This window comes from Coregonus clupeaformis, chromosome 17 (assembly GCF_020615455.1).
Source record: "Coregonus clupeaformis isolate EN_2021a chromosome 17, ASM2061545v1, whole genome shotgun sequence".
In the NCBI taxonomy this organism is placed as follows: Eukaryota; Metazoa; Chordata; class Actinopteri; order Salmoniformes; family Salmonidae; genus Coregonus; species Coregonus clupeaformis.
In genome coordinates this window covers 40110091-40124761 of record NC_059208.1, presented here as the reverse complement: position 1 = coordinate 40124761, position 14671 = coordinate 40110091, and the positions used below count along the sequence as shown (strand labels likewise).

General features: G+C 42.4%; 1 protein-coding gene across 1 annotated transcript in view; it reads right to left on the bottom strand.

The window, feature by feature from the left end:
- Nucleotides 1-13781, bottom strand: part of LOC121586380 (ephrin type-A receptor 7) — a 167956-nt gene extending 154175 nt beyond the window's left edge. Inside the window, exon 1 of the mRNA XM_041903006.2 lies at nt 13558-13781. Within this exon, the coding sequence (XP_041758940.1) occupies nt 13558-13636 (79 nt within the window). The 5' untranslated portion in view covers nt 13637-13781. The remainder of the gene's footprint in view (nt 1-13557) is intronic.
- Nucleotides 13782-14671: the final 890 nt, after the last annotated feature.

The window sequence follows — 14671 nt, the reverse complement described above, 5'->3', positions numbered from 1 at the left end:
CCTCCCTCTCTTATCCGTCTCCCCCTTCCTCTTCATCCCCCCGCCCCCTTCTCCTGTCCTCCTTCTCCCCTCTTCTCCCTCTCCAGTACTTCTGCTGAACAAATGAATACTAAGGGGCCCATGCTGGCAGGTTACAGCGCCCCGTCACAGCCCATTACAGGCTTCCACCACCTACACTGCTCTCGTCATGGACCCCACGGCTAAGACCCTTTCATTATGAACAGCAGTCTCCAGGCAGGGTATCCACTTCAGAGGAACCTACTCTGCTCTTTGGCGGGGTGTGGGTGAGACAGGGGTGAGGGAGGGAGTCAGGTCGTAAAAGTGATCGAGCCAGAGCCGTGCGATTTATGTATTTATTCATCGCAGAGGAAACTGTGCATTAAAAGGTCGGGCAATTTTCCAAGTCACTGGTCAAACCCACACTGCCGAGGAGGTGAGGGGAAGAGTGGAAACGGCGTTCCCATTGTAATGGAGATAGTGAAGTGGCGAGGGATGTACCCGTGTGTGTGAGGGAAGGATTAAGGTTGTGTGTGTAGTCGTGCATGTACTGTCTGAGTGTGTATGAATTGTATGTACGTGTGTGTGTGTGTGTGCAAGTTCCCCTGGTCTGAGTTTGAAAGGTCAAATGCCTCTCCAAAAGATTAATGGAGTGTTATGGGCATGGGGGTAATGCTTTATGTGCCCCAGCCAGCTGAATTTCTTACATGACCGTCATTACCAAAAAGGGGAGTGAGAAGGGGGGCAGGATTGCACACAAAGACAAGGACTCGTTGGTGTGCATGTGCGTGAGTGAATGAACCGTATGTGAGTGTGTGTTTATACACACAGTGCATTTAAATGAAGCCAGTGGCACTTGTGTCTAAATGCCTAATCAGTAAGGACGCTGTTTAACTGAGGAGTTGAAAGCGCTGATAAGCACGTGATTAGGCGCGACATAACATATTTCCTCTGATTGCACAAATCCTTTTCTTTGTCACTGGATGGGACTCTTATTATGTTTGCATCAAGTGGGATCAATCTCTTTACAAATGTGCCTTTCAAAACACAATAACCTTGTTGTGTCCAATCAACCCAAGAGGGCTTCCAATCAAATATGTATTGGATGCTTTAAAGTCCAGCCCATCTGCTTGAAAAATGCATTCATTCACATGAAGTGTTTGAACTCCTATGGCAAACACAGTGGATTTCCCCATTGAAATGTGGATGAAATCAGTGCATTACAGATATGTCTGCTATGATGCATTGTACACATCATATTTGCAGCACAGATGTTGAGGAGGAGGAAGAACATGATGGCATGAATATGATGATGCAGGGATTTTAGTGAGATTGGAAACACTACAGAAGTGTCCCTGCACACAGAGAGTAGCCTACAAGCCGGTCAACAGGCCTCGCCCTTAGGGGGCGAGAAGTGAGAAATGTAAATGTTAGAAGTCGCCATTATTGTACAGTAGGTGCATAGGAATTTCAGATTGGTATTGCATGAGTGAGGTCAAAAGCCCCACAGTCTAAATCCCCTAACGTGCCGTTCGGACGTTGCAGCAACATAGGACTAGCGGGCGAACATGAAAAGACATTAGGAACTAGGGTTGGGCAGTATCCCGGGATATACGTCACCAGAATGGTAACAAAATGCTAACAAGTACTAAGGAAACCTCATAGAGGATGCTAAGTAAATGCTAACGAGTGCATGTGAATATGTACTAATAATAATACTACTACTAATAATAATAATAATAATAATAATAATAATAATAATAATAATAATAAGCCATTTAGCAGACGCTTTTATCGAAAGCAACTTACAGTCATGTGCGCATACATTTTTACGTATTGATGCCCCACGAGGTGAGATCTTGCATGGAGCCCCAGACCGAGGGTGATTGACCGTCATCTTGAACTTCTTCCATTTTCTAATAATTGTGCCAACAGTTGTTGCCTTCTCACCAAGCTGCTTGCCTATTGTCCTGTAGCCCATCCCAGCCTTGTGCAGGTCTACAATTTTATCCCTGATGTCCTTACATAGCTCTCTGGTCTTGGCCATTGTGGAGAGGTTGGAGTCTGTTTGATTGAGTGTGTGGACAGGTGTCTTTTATACAGGTAACGAGTTCAAACAGGTGCAGTTAATACAGGTAATGAGTGGAGAACAGGAGGGCTTCTTAAAGAAAAACTAACAGGTCTGTGAGAGCCGGAATTCTTACTGGTTGGTAGGTGATCAAATACTTATGTCATGCAATAAAAAGCAAATTAATTACTTAAAAATCATACAATGTGATTTTCTGGATTTTTGTTTTAGATTCCGTCTCTCACAGTTGAAGTGTACATATGATAAAAAATTACAGACCTCTACATGCTTTGTAAGTAGGAAAACCTGCAAAATCGGCAGTGTATCAAATACTTGTTCTCCCCACTGTATACACACACACACACACAGGGAAAAAATTATTTGATCCCCTGCTGATTTTGTACGTTTGCCCACTGACAAAGACATGATCAGTCTATCATTTTAATGGTAGGTCTTTTTGAACAGTGAGAGACAGAATAACAACAACAAAAATCCAGAAAAATGCATGTCAAAAATGTTATAAATTGATTTGTATTTTAATGAGGGAAATAAGTATTTGACCCCCTCTCAATCAGAAAGATTTCTGGCTCCCAGGTGTCTTTTATACAGGTAACGAGCTGAGATTAGGAGCACACTCTTAGGAACACGTGTTTTTTTTCTGGATTTTTGTTGTTGTTATTATGTCTCTCTCTGTTCAAATAAACCTACCATTAAAATTATAGACTGATCATTTCTTTGTCAGTGGGCAAACGTACAAAATCAGCAGGGGATCAAATACTTTTTTCCCCTCACTGTATATATAAAAAAAAAAAAGTTATTGACGGTATTAGAAAATCGTAGTCATGGTATTTCAAAATACCCCGGGATATGGTATATACGGTATACCGCCCACCCTATTAGCAGCACTCTCAGGCTGATGAGCTGCCCCCAGAGCCAGGCTCGGCGAGGCGAGCACTGACACAGCACAGCGTGGATGAGGAGAGGGGAGGCTCATGGGAGGGGAACAGACATTAGCAGGGTGGACATGACAATCTGTTCCATATCTCGTGTGCCTTTAGTGTCCTGTCCAATATAAAATCCCTGGATAGATGGGCACATGGCATGGACCTCATGTCATGTTCTACAAGCCGCTAAAGAAATCAAACCTTCTGGGTCACAGAGGTTTAGATTACCAGTGGATGGCTCAAACAGTAGTGAATTTCATACAAGTGTAACTTGATCACCTCAAGAGCGGCAGGCATATACAGTAATTCCATGTTAGGATACAACAAACTACATCAAAAGTACACCGTATAGCCTGCAAAACAAACACATGGATATTCTGATCATTTGCTGTGTAATGAAGACATTGAGGAGTATTCATTGTGTGTGTGTGTGTGTGTGTGTGTGTGTGTGTGTGTGTGTTCCTCTATGCCCTTACCCTGACCTGTGATACAGCAGGTAATACTGCAGTCTAAACCAGGCTAGATTGAGGCTGATAGTCTCTTAGCCAACAGCTGTGAGAAGAGGACCAGCACATGTAACCTTTGGGAATAGGAGATGGCACATTCAGTCACAAGCAGGTACTATACCTGGGTACCAGTCTCTTTAGCTAATCCACTCCCTTTACTCCATGTCATGTGTCATCTTCAAATATGAACATTATCATTAATGAGCTCGAGGAGTACAGTCTCTTTGGTGATGACAAGGAGTGGAATGTTAGCTAAAGAGACTGGTACTCAGACTAGGTACTATAGGCCCTATTGGCTTTTCCTTTACCACCCATCTTGTATGCCAAATACAAAAGTTTAGTACTTCCAAGGCCGGTTTCTAAGCATCAGATTAAGTCTATTTCGGGACTAAAAAGCACTTTCAATGGACTAAAGTTGTCAGTTCAATTCCCACTTGGACTACATAATATACTGTATTGAATATCCATTATCCACTCCATTATTATCACTGTACAGTATATACAGAGGAGAACATTCATTCTTAAAGACAAAAGAAAACAGCAGCACTCCCTCCCTTTCTCAAGGTAAATGTTTTCTATATTAATGAGGCCTTTTATACTCAACCTTTAAAGGAACCTTTACAAAACAACATGCCTTGTAAGGAAGGGGGTAGGGTCTGGAGTGTGTGTTTAATGTACACTACCAGTCAAAAGTTTGGACACACCTACTCATTCAATAGTTTTTCTTTATTTTTACTATTTTCTACATTGTAGAATAATAGTGAAGACATCAAAACTATGAAATAACACATATGGAATCATGTAGTAAACAAAAAAGTGTTAAACAAATCAAAACATATTTTATATTTGAGATTCTTCAAATAGACACCCTTTGCCTTGATGACAGCCCTTGGCATTCCCTCAACCAGCTTCACCTGGAATACTTTTCCAACAGTCTTGAAGGAGTCCCCACATATGCTGAGCACTTGTTGGCTGCTTTTCCTTCACTCAGCGGTCCAACTCATCCCAAACCATCTCAATTGGGTTGAGGTCAGGGGATTGTGGAGGCCAGGTCATCTGATACAGCACTCCATCACTCTCCTTCTTGATAAAATAGACCTTACACAGCCTGGAGGTGTGTTGGGTCATTGTCCTGTTGAAAAACAAATTATAGTCCCACTAAGCCCAAACCAGATGGGATGGCGTATCGCTGTAGAATGCTGTGGTAGCCATGCTGGTTAAGTGTGCCTTGAATTCTAAATAAATCACAGACAGTGTCACCAGCAAAGCACCCCCACACTTGAAGAAACTTTCAAAGTTCTTGAAATGTTCCGTATTGACTGACCTTCATGTCTTAAAGTAATGGACTGTCGTTTCTCTTTGCTTATTTGAGCTGTTCTTGCCATAATATGGACTTGGTCTTTTACCAAATAGGGCTATCTTCTGTATATCCCCCCTACCTTGTCACAACACAACTGATTGGCTCAAATGCATTAAGAAGGAAAGAAATTCCACAAATAAACTTTTAAGAAGGCACACCTGTTAATTGAAATGCATTCCAGGTGACTACCTCATGAAGCTGGTTGAGAGAATGCCAAGAGTGTGCAAAACTGTCATCAAGGCAAAGGGTGTGTATTTGAAGAATCTCAAATATATTTTGATTTGTTTAACACTTTTTTGGTTACTACATGATTCCATATGTGTTATTTCATAGTTTTGATGTCTTCACTATTATTCTACAATGTAGAAAATAGTGAAAAGAAAGAAAAACCCTGGAAGGAGTAGGTGTCCAAATGTTTGACTGGTACTGTATGTGTGTGTGTTCAAGTGAGGTGTTTTAATGTGTGTGTTTTAATATGTGTATGAGTGTGTTGCACGTGGAGGGGCACACGTTTCGGTTGTTTTTAAAAACATCTCCCCAACCCCTGCTACTGTATTGACGCGCTCCCCAGAGTCCCACTGTCCATGTTCATCTCCACTTTGAGTTTAGCAGCATTATGAATATTGACCGATGTGACGTGGGGAGCGAGCTAGCATGGACTGTATTAACCTTGGCTGCTGCTTCATTGACCCCCTGCTCGTGTTAACAGCTTTGGTGGTGGAGGATGGAAACCTACAGAGCAGAGCAGGTCATGTTAAGGTTTCTCACACTCTGCAATATCTAGATTACCCATGCATGCAGATGCTAAAAATGACACACAGAAACAGCCTTCGGAAAGTAGTCAGACCACTTTTTCCACATTTTGTTAGGTTACAGCCTTATTCTAAAATTGATTAAATTGGGGACCTTCAATGCTGCAGAAATGTTTTGGTACCCTTCCCCAGATCTGTGCCTCGACACAATCGAGTCTTGGAGCTCTACGGACAATTCCTTCAACCTCATGGCTTGGTTTTTGCTCTGACATGCACTGTCAACTGTGGGACCTTATATAGACAGGCGTGTGCCTTTCCAAATCCTGTCCAATCAATTGAATTTAACCACAGGTGACTCCAATCAAGTTGTAGAAATATCTCAAGGATGATCAATGGAAACAGGATGCACCTGAGCTCAATTTCAAGTCTCATTGCAAAGGGTCTGAATACCTATGTAAATAAGGTATTTCTGTTTCTTGTTTTTAATAAATTAGCAAAGATTTCTAAAAATCTGTTTACACTTTGTCATTAAGGGGTAGTGTGTAGATTGCTGAGGAAATTGTTTTATTTAATCAATTTTAGAATAAGGCTGTAACAAAATGTGGAAAAAGTCAAGGGGTCTGAATACTTTCCGAAGGCACTTCACACACACAATTCCTAAATCAGAATATGCCATTGAGCTCCATCTATCCCAAATAACCCCATTCCTCACTAGAACCAGTATAAAGTCTCCTAATCATTCCTCACTATCCAAGAAGGCTAAAGCATCAGCTAAAAAGACATCCATCTTACTTCTAACATCTCCATCGGCACACACACAGCGTTCCCGCAGATACAGCAGAATAGCGTCCGTCCTTACAGGGGAACAAAGGAAAATCAAGTGACTCTGGGAGGCTTTAAAGACACACACATAAAATCATTCAATCCATCACAAAGTCAGTGTTAGCATTTGGTAAGTAAGCAAATGCTTTAGAGTGCACAGAGTCATTTTGAGGACTGTTGGACTGTATTAGGCTATATATCCCATGTTGGAGAGCTATGCACCAAAGGAAAGGTGACTGGTTAGGACGCTCCCCTTTTCGCTCCTCCCTCATCCCAGTCTCCCTCACCCCCACCACTCCTATTTCTCCCTCCTTTCGCTCACCATGTACCTGGCACTTTCCTCTCCTCTCCTCTCTGTCTCTGCAATCAAAATGACATCGCTCAAAAAGCCCAGAGGGACAATGTCACGGACACGCCTTCCAACTTCACAAATCACTTTGACCTTTCGCACACAGCGAGGTCACCACTATCAGCTCCAGAACCCCTCTGCCTCCGCCAACAGAGAAGGACCGGGGATCTGAGCCCACTGGTTGGCACTCACAAAAGTGGTTTGTATCAATCACAAGGGAAGTGACTACTTTGGGTAATCTGCTTTCAAAGCATGTATCACAACTCATTTTAGAGAGTTATAATGAAGGATAGAATCAAAATGAGTTGACTGTCTTCATGGGGCGGCTGCTTAACCTGGTTAAAGCCTCACTTGCAGGTAAATAAAGGCAGGTTGATGTTTATTGTCATGAGTCTTAATTTGCATAAAATATTTTTGTAGCTTTTTGGTATTAATTTAAGGTTAGGTTTAGGCATTAGGGTTAACAGTGTGGTTAGGGTTAAGGTTAGGTTTAAAATCTTTGATTTTGTGGCTGTGCCAGCTAGTGACCACGCCGCAGAGCTGCATCAAGAACAAGATTTATGACGATATCTATCAATTTAAATCACTTTTGCAGTAAAATATTTCTTCACAACCATCCATTTCATAAATGGGAGAAATTAGAGATGTGAAAAAACATGGTTGTGTTCTGTTCTACCTCGGGTAGAGGTATTTAAAAAAAACGAAACCTATTTTTGAGGATTGGCCACGAGCCTACAACACACAGTGCTACACAGCTATGCCGGCACAAACACAATGAACCCAGAGGCTACGCTGCAGTTTTAGCCCAGGTTGCATCTCCCCTTCTCCCCGCTGCACAATGGGTGGATATGGAGGGAAGGAGGGAGAGAGGGAAGTAAATGAGATCCCGATGAGATGCCAAGGTGTGTTAGCGTTGAGGCGTGGGGAATGAGAGAGCGACTGCAAGTGCCAGATTGACTGTGCGAGGAGGGGGAAGACTCCCCGCACTGCCTACAGGGCCTCAGCCGTATTAGCGCTCGTTAAATCAGCCTGGGATGTGAGACGCATGGTAAATGTGGGGAGGCACGTACGCACATACAGGCCTTGCTCACACACACCTAGCCTAGGTGCATGCAGAAATCTGAGAGACACAACAAGAAACGCAAATAGACACAGAGGGAGACCTAGTGAGACAAACACAGAGACACACAGAATTAAACAACATGATTTCCAAAACATGAACAGGGACAGAAAGAAATTCACTACCAGGCATACCTATGAAGACACATTACAAAGATCCACAAAAAGGCACTCAGAAAAAGGAATACACACGGACATACACAATATCCTCTGCTGCAGAAATGTTTTGGTACCCTTCCCCAGATCTGTGCCCCGACATAATCCTCTCGGAGCTCTACAGGCAATTCCTTCGACCTCATGGCTTGGTTTTTGCTCTGACATGCACTGTCAACTGTGGGACCTTATATAGACAGGTGTGTGCCTTTCCAAATCATGTCCAATTAATTGAATTTACCACAGGTGGTCTCAAGGATGATCAATGGAAACAGAATGCATCGGAGCTCAACTTCGAGTCTCATAGCAAAGGGTCGGAATACTTATGTAAATAAGTATGTTTTATAAAAACTTGTTTTCGCTTGGTCATTATGGGGTATTGTGTGTAGATTGATGAGGAAAAATATTAATTTAATCCCTTTTAGAATAAGGCTGTAATGTAACAAAATGTGGAAAAAGTAAAGGGGTCTGAATACTTTCCGATTACACTGTATCTCTAATAATACAGATAGGATGGAGAGAGGGAGCTGAACAACAGACAGAGGCAAATCCCCCTCGTGTTGAGAGCCCCACCTACAGGGCTGCCAAACCCAGCCTTCAGAAACACCTTGCTTTCACAGCAATTAATCGCTGTCACAACATCAATTATTCCAGGGAAACGACTCAAGCTGGCAACACTGAGCTGTGTGTGTAAAGCGCTCTATAGTATCATAGATAAGGGGTTATCAACGAGGGGTTATGCGTTCTATGGAAAATAATGAATGACGTAGGTGTGTTCCACAATGTGCCAGCGGAGTGGAACTGACCTTCCAAAGAGTTGCATTATTTTCCACAGAACGATTAGAGCTCTGAGTTGATTATCCCTTTTATGCCATTGCTAGTAGCCCTGAGTTGATTATCCCATTTGCCGCTATAAATGTGTTCATTTGCAGGTAGAAATGTGTAGCTAGCAAGTTTACTCGATAGCTACAGTAGTTGCCTTGGTAACCAAACAAACAGACTTGCTAGTTTAGCTAACCAACCCGCCAGTCCTAGCTTGCTATTATGAAAATTAAATTCAACAATGCCAATAATGTTTTCAATTCAACTTTTGCTTTCCAAAGCAGCTCAAACATAGAACATGTAAGATTGAACTATAGGCATTAAATTCCACCGTGCTGATATACCGTGCGTTATAGCAAAAATAATGCACGCTCTAGAATGCCCTTCAAGCCAATCAGAAACGAGTATTCAACAAAACCATGGTATAATACTCAATACGTGTTTGCGTGAACACTATGCTATGTCAGTGTGGATTAGTATGCATGCAAGACTGTGTTCATGTGTGTGTACAGTAAGAAAGCTTGTGTGTGTGTGTGTTGTCGGCATGCCATGTCATGTGGGTGTGTGAAGCGTGTGTATGAGAGGATGTGTGTGTAAGTAACAAAGCTATTTTTGCGTATGTGCAGCGTGTGTGTGTGTGTGTTTGCATGTTCGTGTTTGTGTTTGTACATGCAATGTGTGTTTGCACAGTCTGGCTCAGCTGTGCTTAGACACTGCCGGAACTAACCCTCGCCTGGGGGACGCATGCGATTATGTGCTCTTCCTCCTCTGAATCCAAGCACTGATTAGGACGCTGTACTGGCCTCACCTGAGCCTAACAGTGACACGCAGCCCCAGCCCTGCCTGCATCAGAGCCAGGCTCAATACCTCACAACCAGAGAGAGATAGCCCACTGGCCAGACTACTTTACTGGACAGAAAGAGAGGGTAGAGGGGGGTCATCAATAAGCCAGCTTTCACGTTCTGCCCTCGGTTTTGAGAGATTGTAAGGGAATGAGACAAAGGAAACCAGTTGCTCTATGCAAGTGTTAGCCAGAATAGATTCCGACCCTACGCTTGTTTACAGCTGCACTGGGATCGGACAGGCTTCCTGTTTAGATTAAGATACTGCGGAGCTGGCGCGGGATATGGCTCGGAAAACGTACCTTAACCCAGGGATGAGAAATGCGTTGTACTTCGACTTGTCCCATTATCCCAACTGTTACACCGAGAATATTGAACAACTGCTAAAAACTGGCATAAATAGTCTGGGTGGCCATTTGACTAATTATTTAGCAGTCTTATGGCTTGGGGGTAGAAGCTGTTAAGGAGCCTTTTGGACCTAGACTTGGCGCTCCGGCACCGCTTGCTGTGTGGTAGCAGAGAGAACAGTCTATGACTTGGGTGACTGGAGTCTTTGACAATTTTTTGGACCTTCCTCTGACACCGCCTAGTATATAGGTCCTGGATGGCAGGAAGCTTGGCCCCAGTGATGTACTGGGCAGTACGCACTACCCTCTGTAGCGCCTTACGGTCTGATGCCGAGCAGTTGCCATACCAGGTGGTGATGCAACCGGTCAGGATGCTCTCGATGGTGCAGCTGTAGACCTTTTTGAGGATCTGGGGACCCATGCCAAATCTTTTCAGTCTCCTGAGGGGGAAAAGGTATTGTCGTGCCCTCTTCACAACTGAGAGCATGTCACACAGTCGTCCGGAACAGCTGGTGCTCTCATGCATGCTTCAGTGTTGCTTGCCTTGAAGCGTGCATAAAAGGCATTTAGCTGGTAGGCTTGCATCACTGGGCAGCTCACTGCTGGGTTTCCTTTTGTAGTCCGTAATAGTTTTCAAGCCCTGCCACATCCGACGAGCGTCAGAGCCGGTGTGGTAGGATTCAATCTTAGACCTGTATTTACTCTTTGCCTGTTTGATGGTTCGTCTGAGGGCATAGCGGGATTTCTTATAAGCGTCCGGATTAGTGTCCCGCTCCTTGAAAGCGGCAGCTCCTGTAGCATAGCATCCGCGTCATCTGACCACTTCCGTATTGAGCGAGTCACTGGTACTTCCTGCTTTAGTTTTTGCTTGTAAGCAGGAATCAGGAGGATGGAATCATGGTCAGACTTTCCAAATGGAGGGCGAGGGAGAGCTTTGTATGCATCTCTGTGTGTGGAGTAAAGGTGGTCTAGAGTTTTTTTTCCCCTGGTTGCACGTGACATGCTGGTAGAAATGAGGTAAAACGGATTTAAGTTTCTATGATCTGTGGTTAAAAAGATAAGGGCCTAAAAAATGATTATCTTTGATTTTCAGAACCTGCAACAAGATTCTAGCCAGGGGGAGGGTATTTTCTTGCTCCCCACATCACTGCGAATCTCATAGTGTTTGAAAATCACTTTTTTTATGTTTTACCTTTGTCTTTATATTTGTTTTCACATATGAAGATGCATATTGTGCTGGAGACAATGAAAATGAGGTTGAAAAGTGGTGGAATTGCCCTTTAATCTCAACAGGAAGCCTGTCTGACCCTAGCCTCTTATAATCTGAGAGTGGATGACTTACACTCTCATCTCAAACATGTAGACTCAGCATTCCCGAACAGTCTTTTGAGAAAATGACCTTTGAATGTTTTGGTACCTACTGGAGAGCTGTTCTTTGTCTACACCCATTCAGCATCGTTCACACCCTCTTAAGCTTTAGCCCCACCCATCTCTTTATGGGTTGATCCGAGTGTTCGGTCCTAAAAACAGTAGTCAAGCACCCAAGCTAACTGGCTAACGTTGGCTAGCTTGCTAGCTACTTCCAGACAAATGAGAGAACAGCTCACTGACCATTTTACTCACCCTAGCAGAGCTGGTTAGGCTGTTTTTATGTTATCCAGAGCATTGGTGACTGCAACTGTGCTTCTGGCAACAATTTATGCTTTTTTGCCAACGTTTACGGACACTGGCCATATTCAATGGGTGTTGCGCGTTCGTAAATTTGTCAGTTATTCTGCGCTCTGACACACTCAGATAAGAGTGCTCTGAAATCGGAGTAGATAGCCAGAGTGAACAGTACACTTTAATATATATATTTTTAAAGCTGCGTTAGACATGATTACCTACACATACTGACCAGCTCAAATAGACAGAAGCGTGCTATATGGCAGACCAATCTGAACTCATCTCTCGGCATGTCCAGCCCACTCATTATCTCAGCCAATCATGGCTAGCGGGAAGGTTGCTGTCTTTCTGTGGCTAAACCAACTAGGCTCGTAATTTAACAATTTTATTTGTATTTACAGCTGGTATACAAGTTTGTTATTAAGGCAAATGAAAGTTCAAGTTAGAAGATAAGTCTTTCCAATGAAATCATCAACCAATTAGTTGACAATTAGTAGGCAATGCCTACTCATAATTTGTTAAAATCACATGATGCACACTGATGATATCAATGGAAGCGATTGTCTTCCTCTGTCTTTTTTACTACAAAACATAGAAACGTGCCATTTTCACATATGTTGATGTTGGGGTGGTGCTGGAGTTGATGAATATGAAGATGTATTTAATTTCCTTTAACCGAACCACAGACTGAAAGTTCGACAATGTTTGGTTACATTCGGCTATTGTTTACAAAATGTTGCATCAAATGCTATGAGTCAGGAAATTGACAAAACAAGCGACAGAACCTACCACCGCAAAAAGTCGAGTAAACAATACTTTCCTGTAGATATTTTATCTCCACTTTCTACTGTCAAAAGTATCAATAGCACAGACAACAGGTAAAGTAAGTATACATATTATTTTATTCAACATTCTGGCTTGTAGCGATGGTTGCGTCTTTTTTAGGGCAACTTCTTACACAGAATATCCATGGGGTAACCATGGTAACAATCTGACGCATGTCCGATCCCAGTGTAGCTGTAAGCAAGCAGCATAGGGTCGGAATCTATTCTGGCTATGCAAGTGTCTGAGGGCAACAATGTTTCCTATTCAATCTGGTTAACGAAGTAAATGCTGAGATGTAGCCTAGTGTTGAAATATATTTTTGGTTTACAGTAGCCTATCACTGTTTTTGTTGCGTTTCATACTTTTTGAGGAACAGTGGGCTATTTTTAACAGCATGCTCATACAAACTACAAAATCATTACAATGTTGCTGCAAGACTACTACTGTCCAGGTTTAACGGTTTCCGTTCAATGTCACAGTGATAAATGGACGCAGTTTGTAACAATGCGATTGTAGGACTAGGCTATATATACGCAACAAGATAACAGTTTGTGAATCCTTGTCCGAAGTCGGTAAACTTGACACCTCGCGTTTAGTTTTTACTTACATATCACGCCATTTTTTTTATATTTTGTCCACATGTTCAACTGTCACTTGGCTACTGAAAAGAGATGCGTAAAGCTGCCAGCTGTTTGAAACACAACGAATGTATCTAAGGGGGCATTCACGCAAGAGCGGTTTTTCCGAACTCTTGCGTGTTTCCCCTTTTAAATGTTCTTAATTCCTAAAGGTAATGAGATTATTTACTTAACATAGGTCTATTTGTACAAATATACAACGTTGTCCGCATCGCTGAACTTCCGCATCACCGTGCGTGCACCTGCAACGGGACTGGTGATTCCGCTGGGCTGGTGTGGACATTAATTCATCCACCTGCTACGAGCAGTCCGGGGTAAAAAAAAAAACATAAAATAGGTTCCACATACCTTCTTCCGCGTGACAGCCCTTGTTTCCATTCAGCAATAATATCCAAAGAACCGAAATTTGCGTTTTAAAAAGCTCCATGTTTGAATGTCCAGCCTCGCGAAGCTCTTGTCATCTCTCTCCTGCTCGCGCGCAACACACACCAGAGCGAAGCTAGAGCCGTCCGGGCTAGTGCGAGCTTCACTCACTACGCGGCTTATTTGATTTCTCGTGGGAGGGTGTTGTGCCTCAGATTGACATCATGCAAGTGCAATGAAGGAAGATTTCGAAACGAGGGTACAAGGTCGCCTATCAAAGCGCGCGGGAATGAATCGCAATGCCAGGTGTTTTCTCTATTCGAATCATCATGCTTTGTGAAAATATATATATATTTCACCTCGCCTGTAATTGAACTAAAGTAACCGCAGCGTTGGCTTGGTGGGTGGAAGCCTCCGCTTTCCACGTGTGATAGGTGAGCTAAAGGCTACCCATAATATTTAAGAATATCTTTATTTTAATGATTGGATTATGCGTTTAGATTAAATTAAGATTTATGAGATCTAGACAATGTATGGAAGGAAGCGATGGGAATGCAACATCAAATGGCTAGACATGTTGACTAATTGAGGAATTAATTAATTAATTAATTGAATCATTGTTCAACACAATTAGCTGATATTGGTCATTTTTAATTGTCCAATTCTGAAAAATCTAATGACAGTATTTAGGACAGTCCTTTATTATTCACTAATATGTCGAGATACTGTATCATAGTAGCCTATAGGCTGCATTAACAAATAGCCTAACATTCTGATGAAGTGCACCATAGGCCTACACTGTTTACTGCATCATATATATATATATATATATATATATATATATATATATATATATATATATATATATATATATATATATATATATATATATATATTATTACTGTAATTTTGGAGTAATGATTGCCAAAGGGAGAGACCAAAGGAAATTGGATACAGTTTCAACGTTTTGCATCCTGTACAAAGAAATACTGATGCTGCAAATAATTGAAACCTATTGTATTGACATGTGTGGGCCAAATTGATCATGTTATCTTTTCAGCTGAGGAGGCAAAACAGTTCATTGGTCTTAGTCAACAGT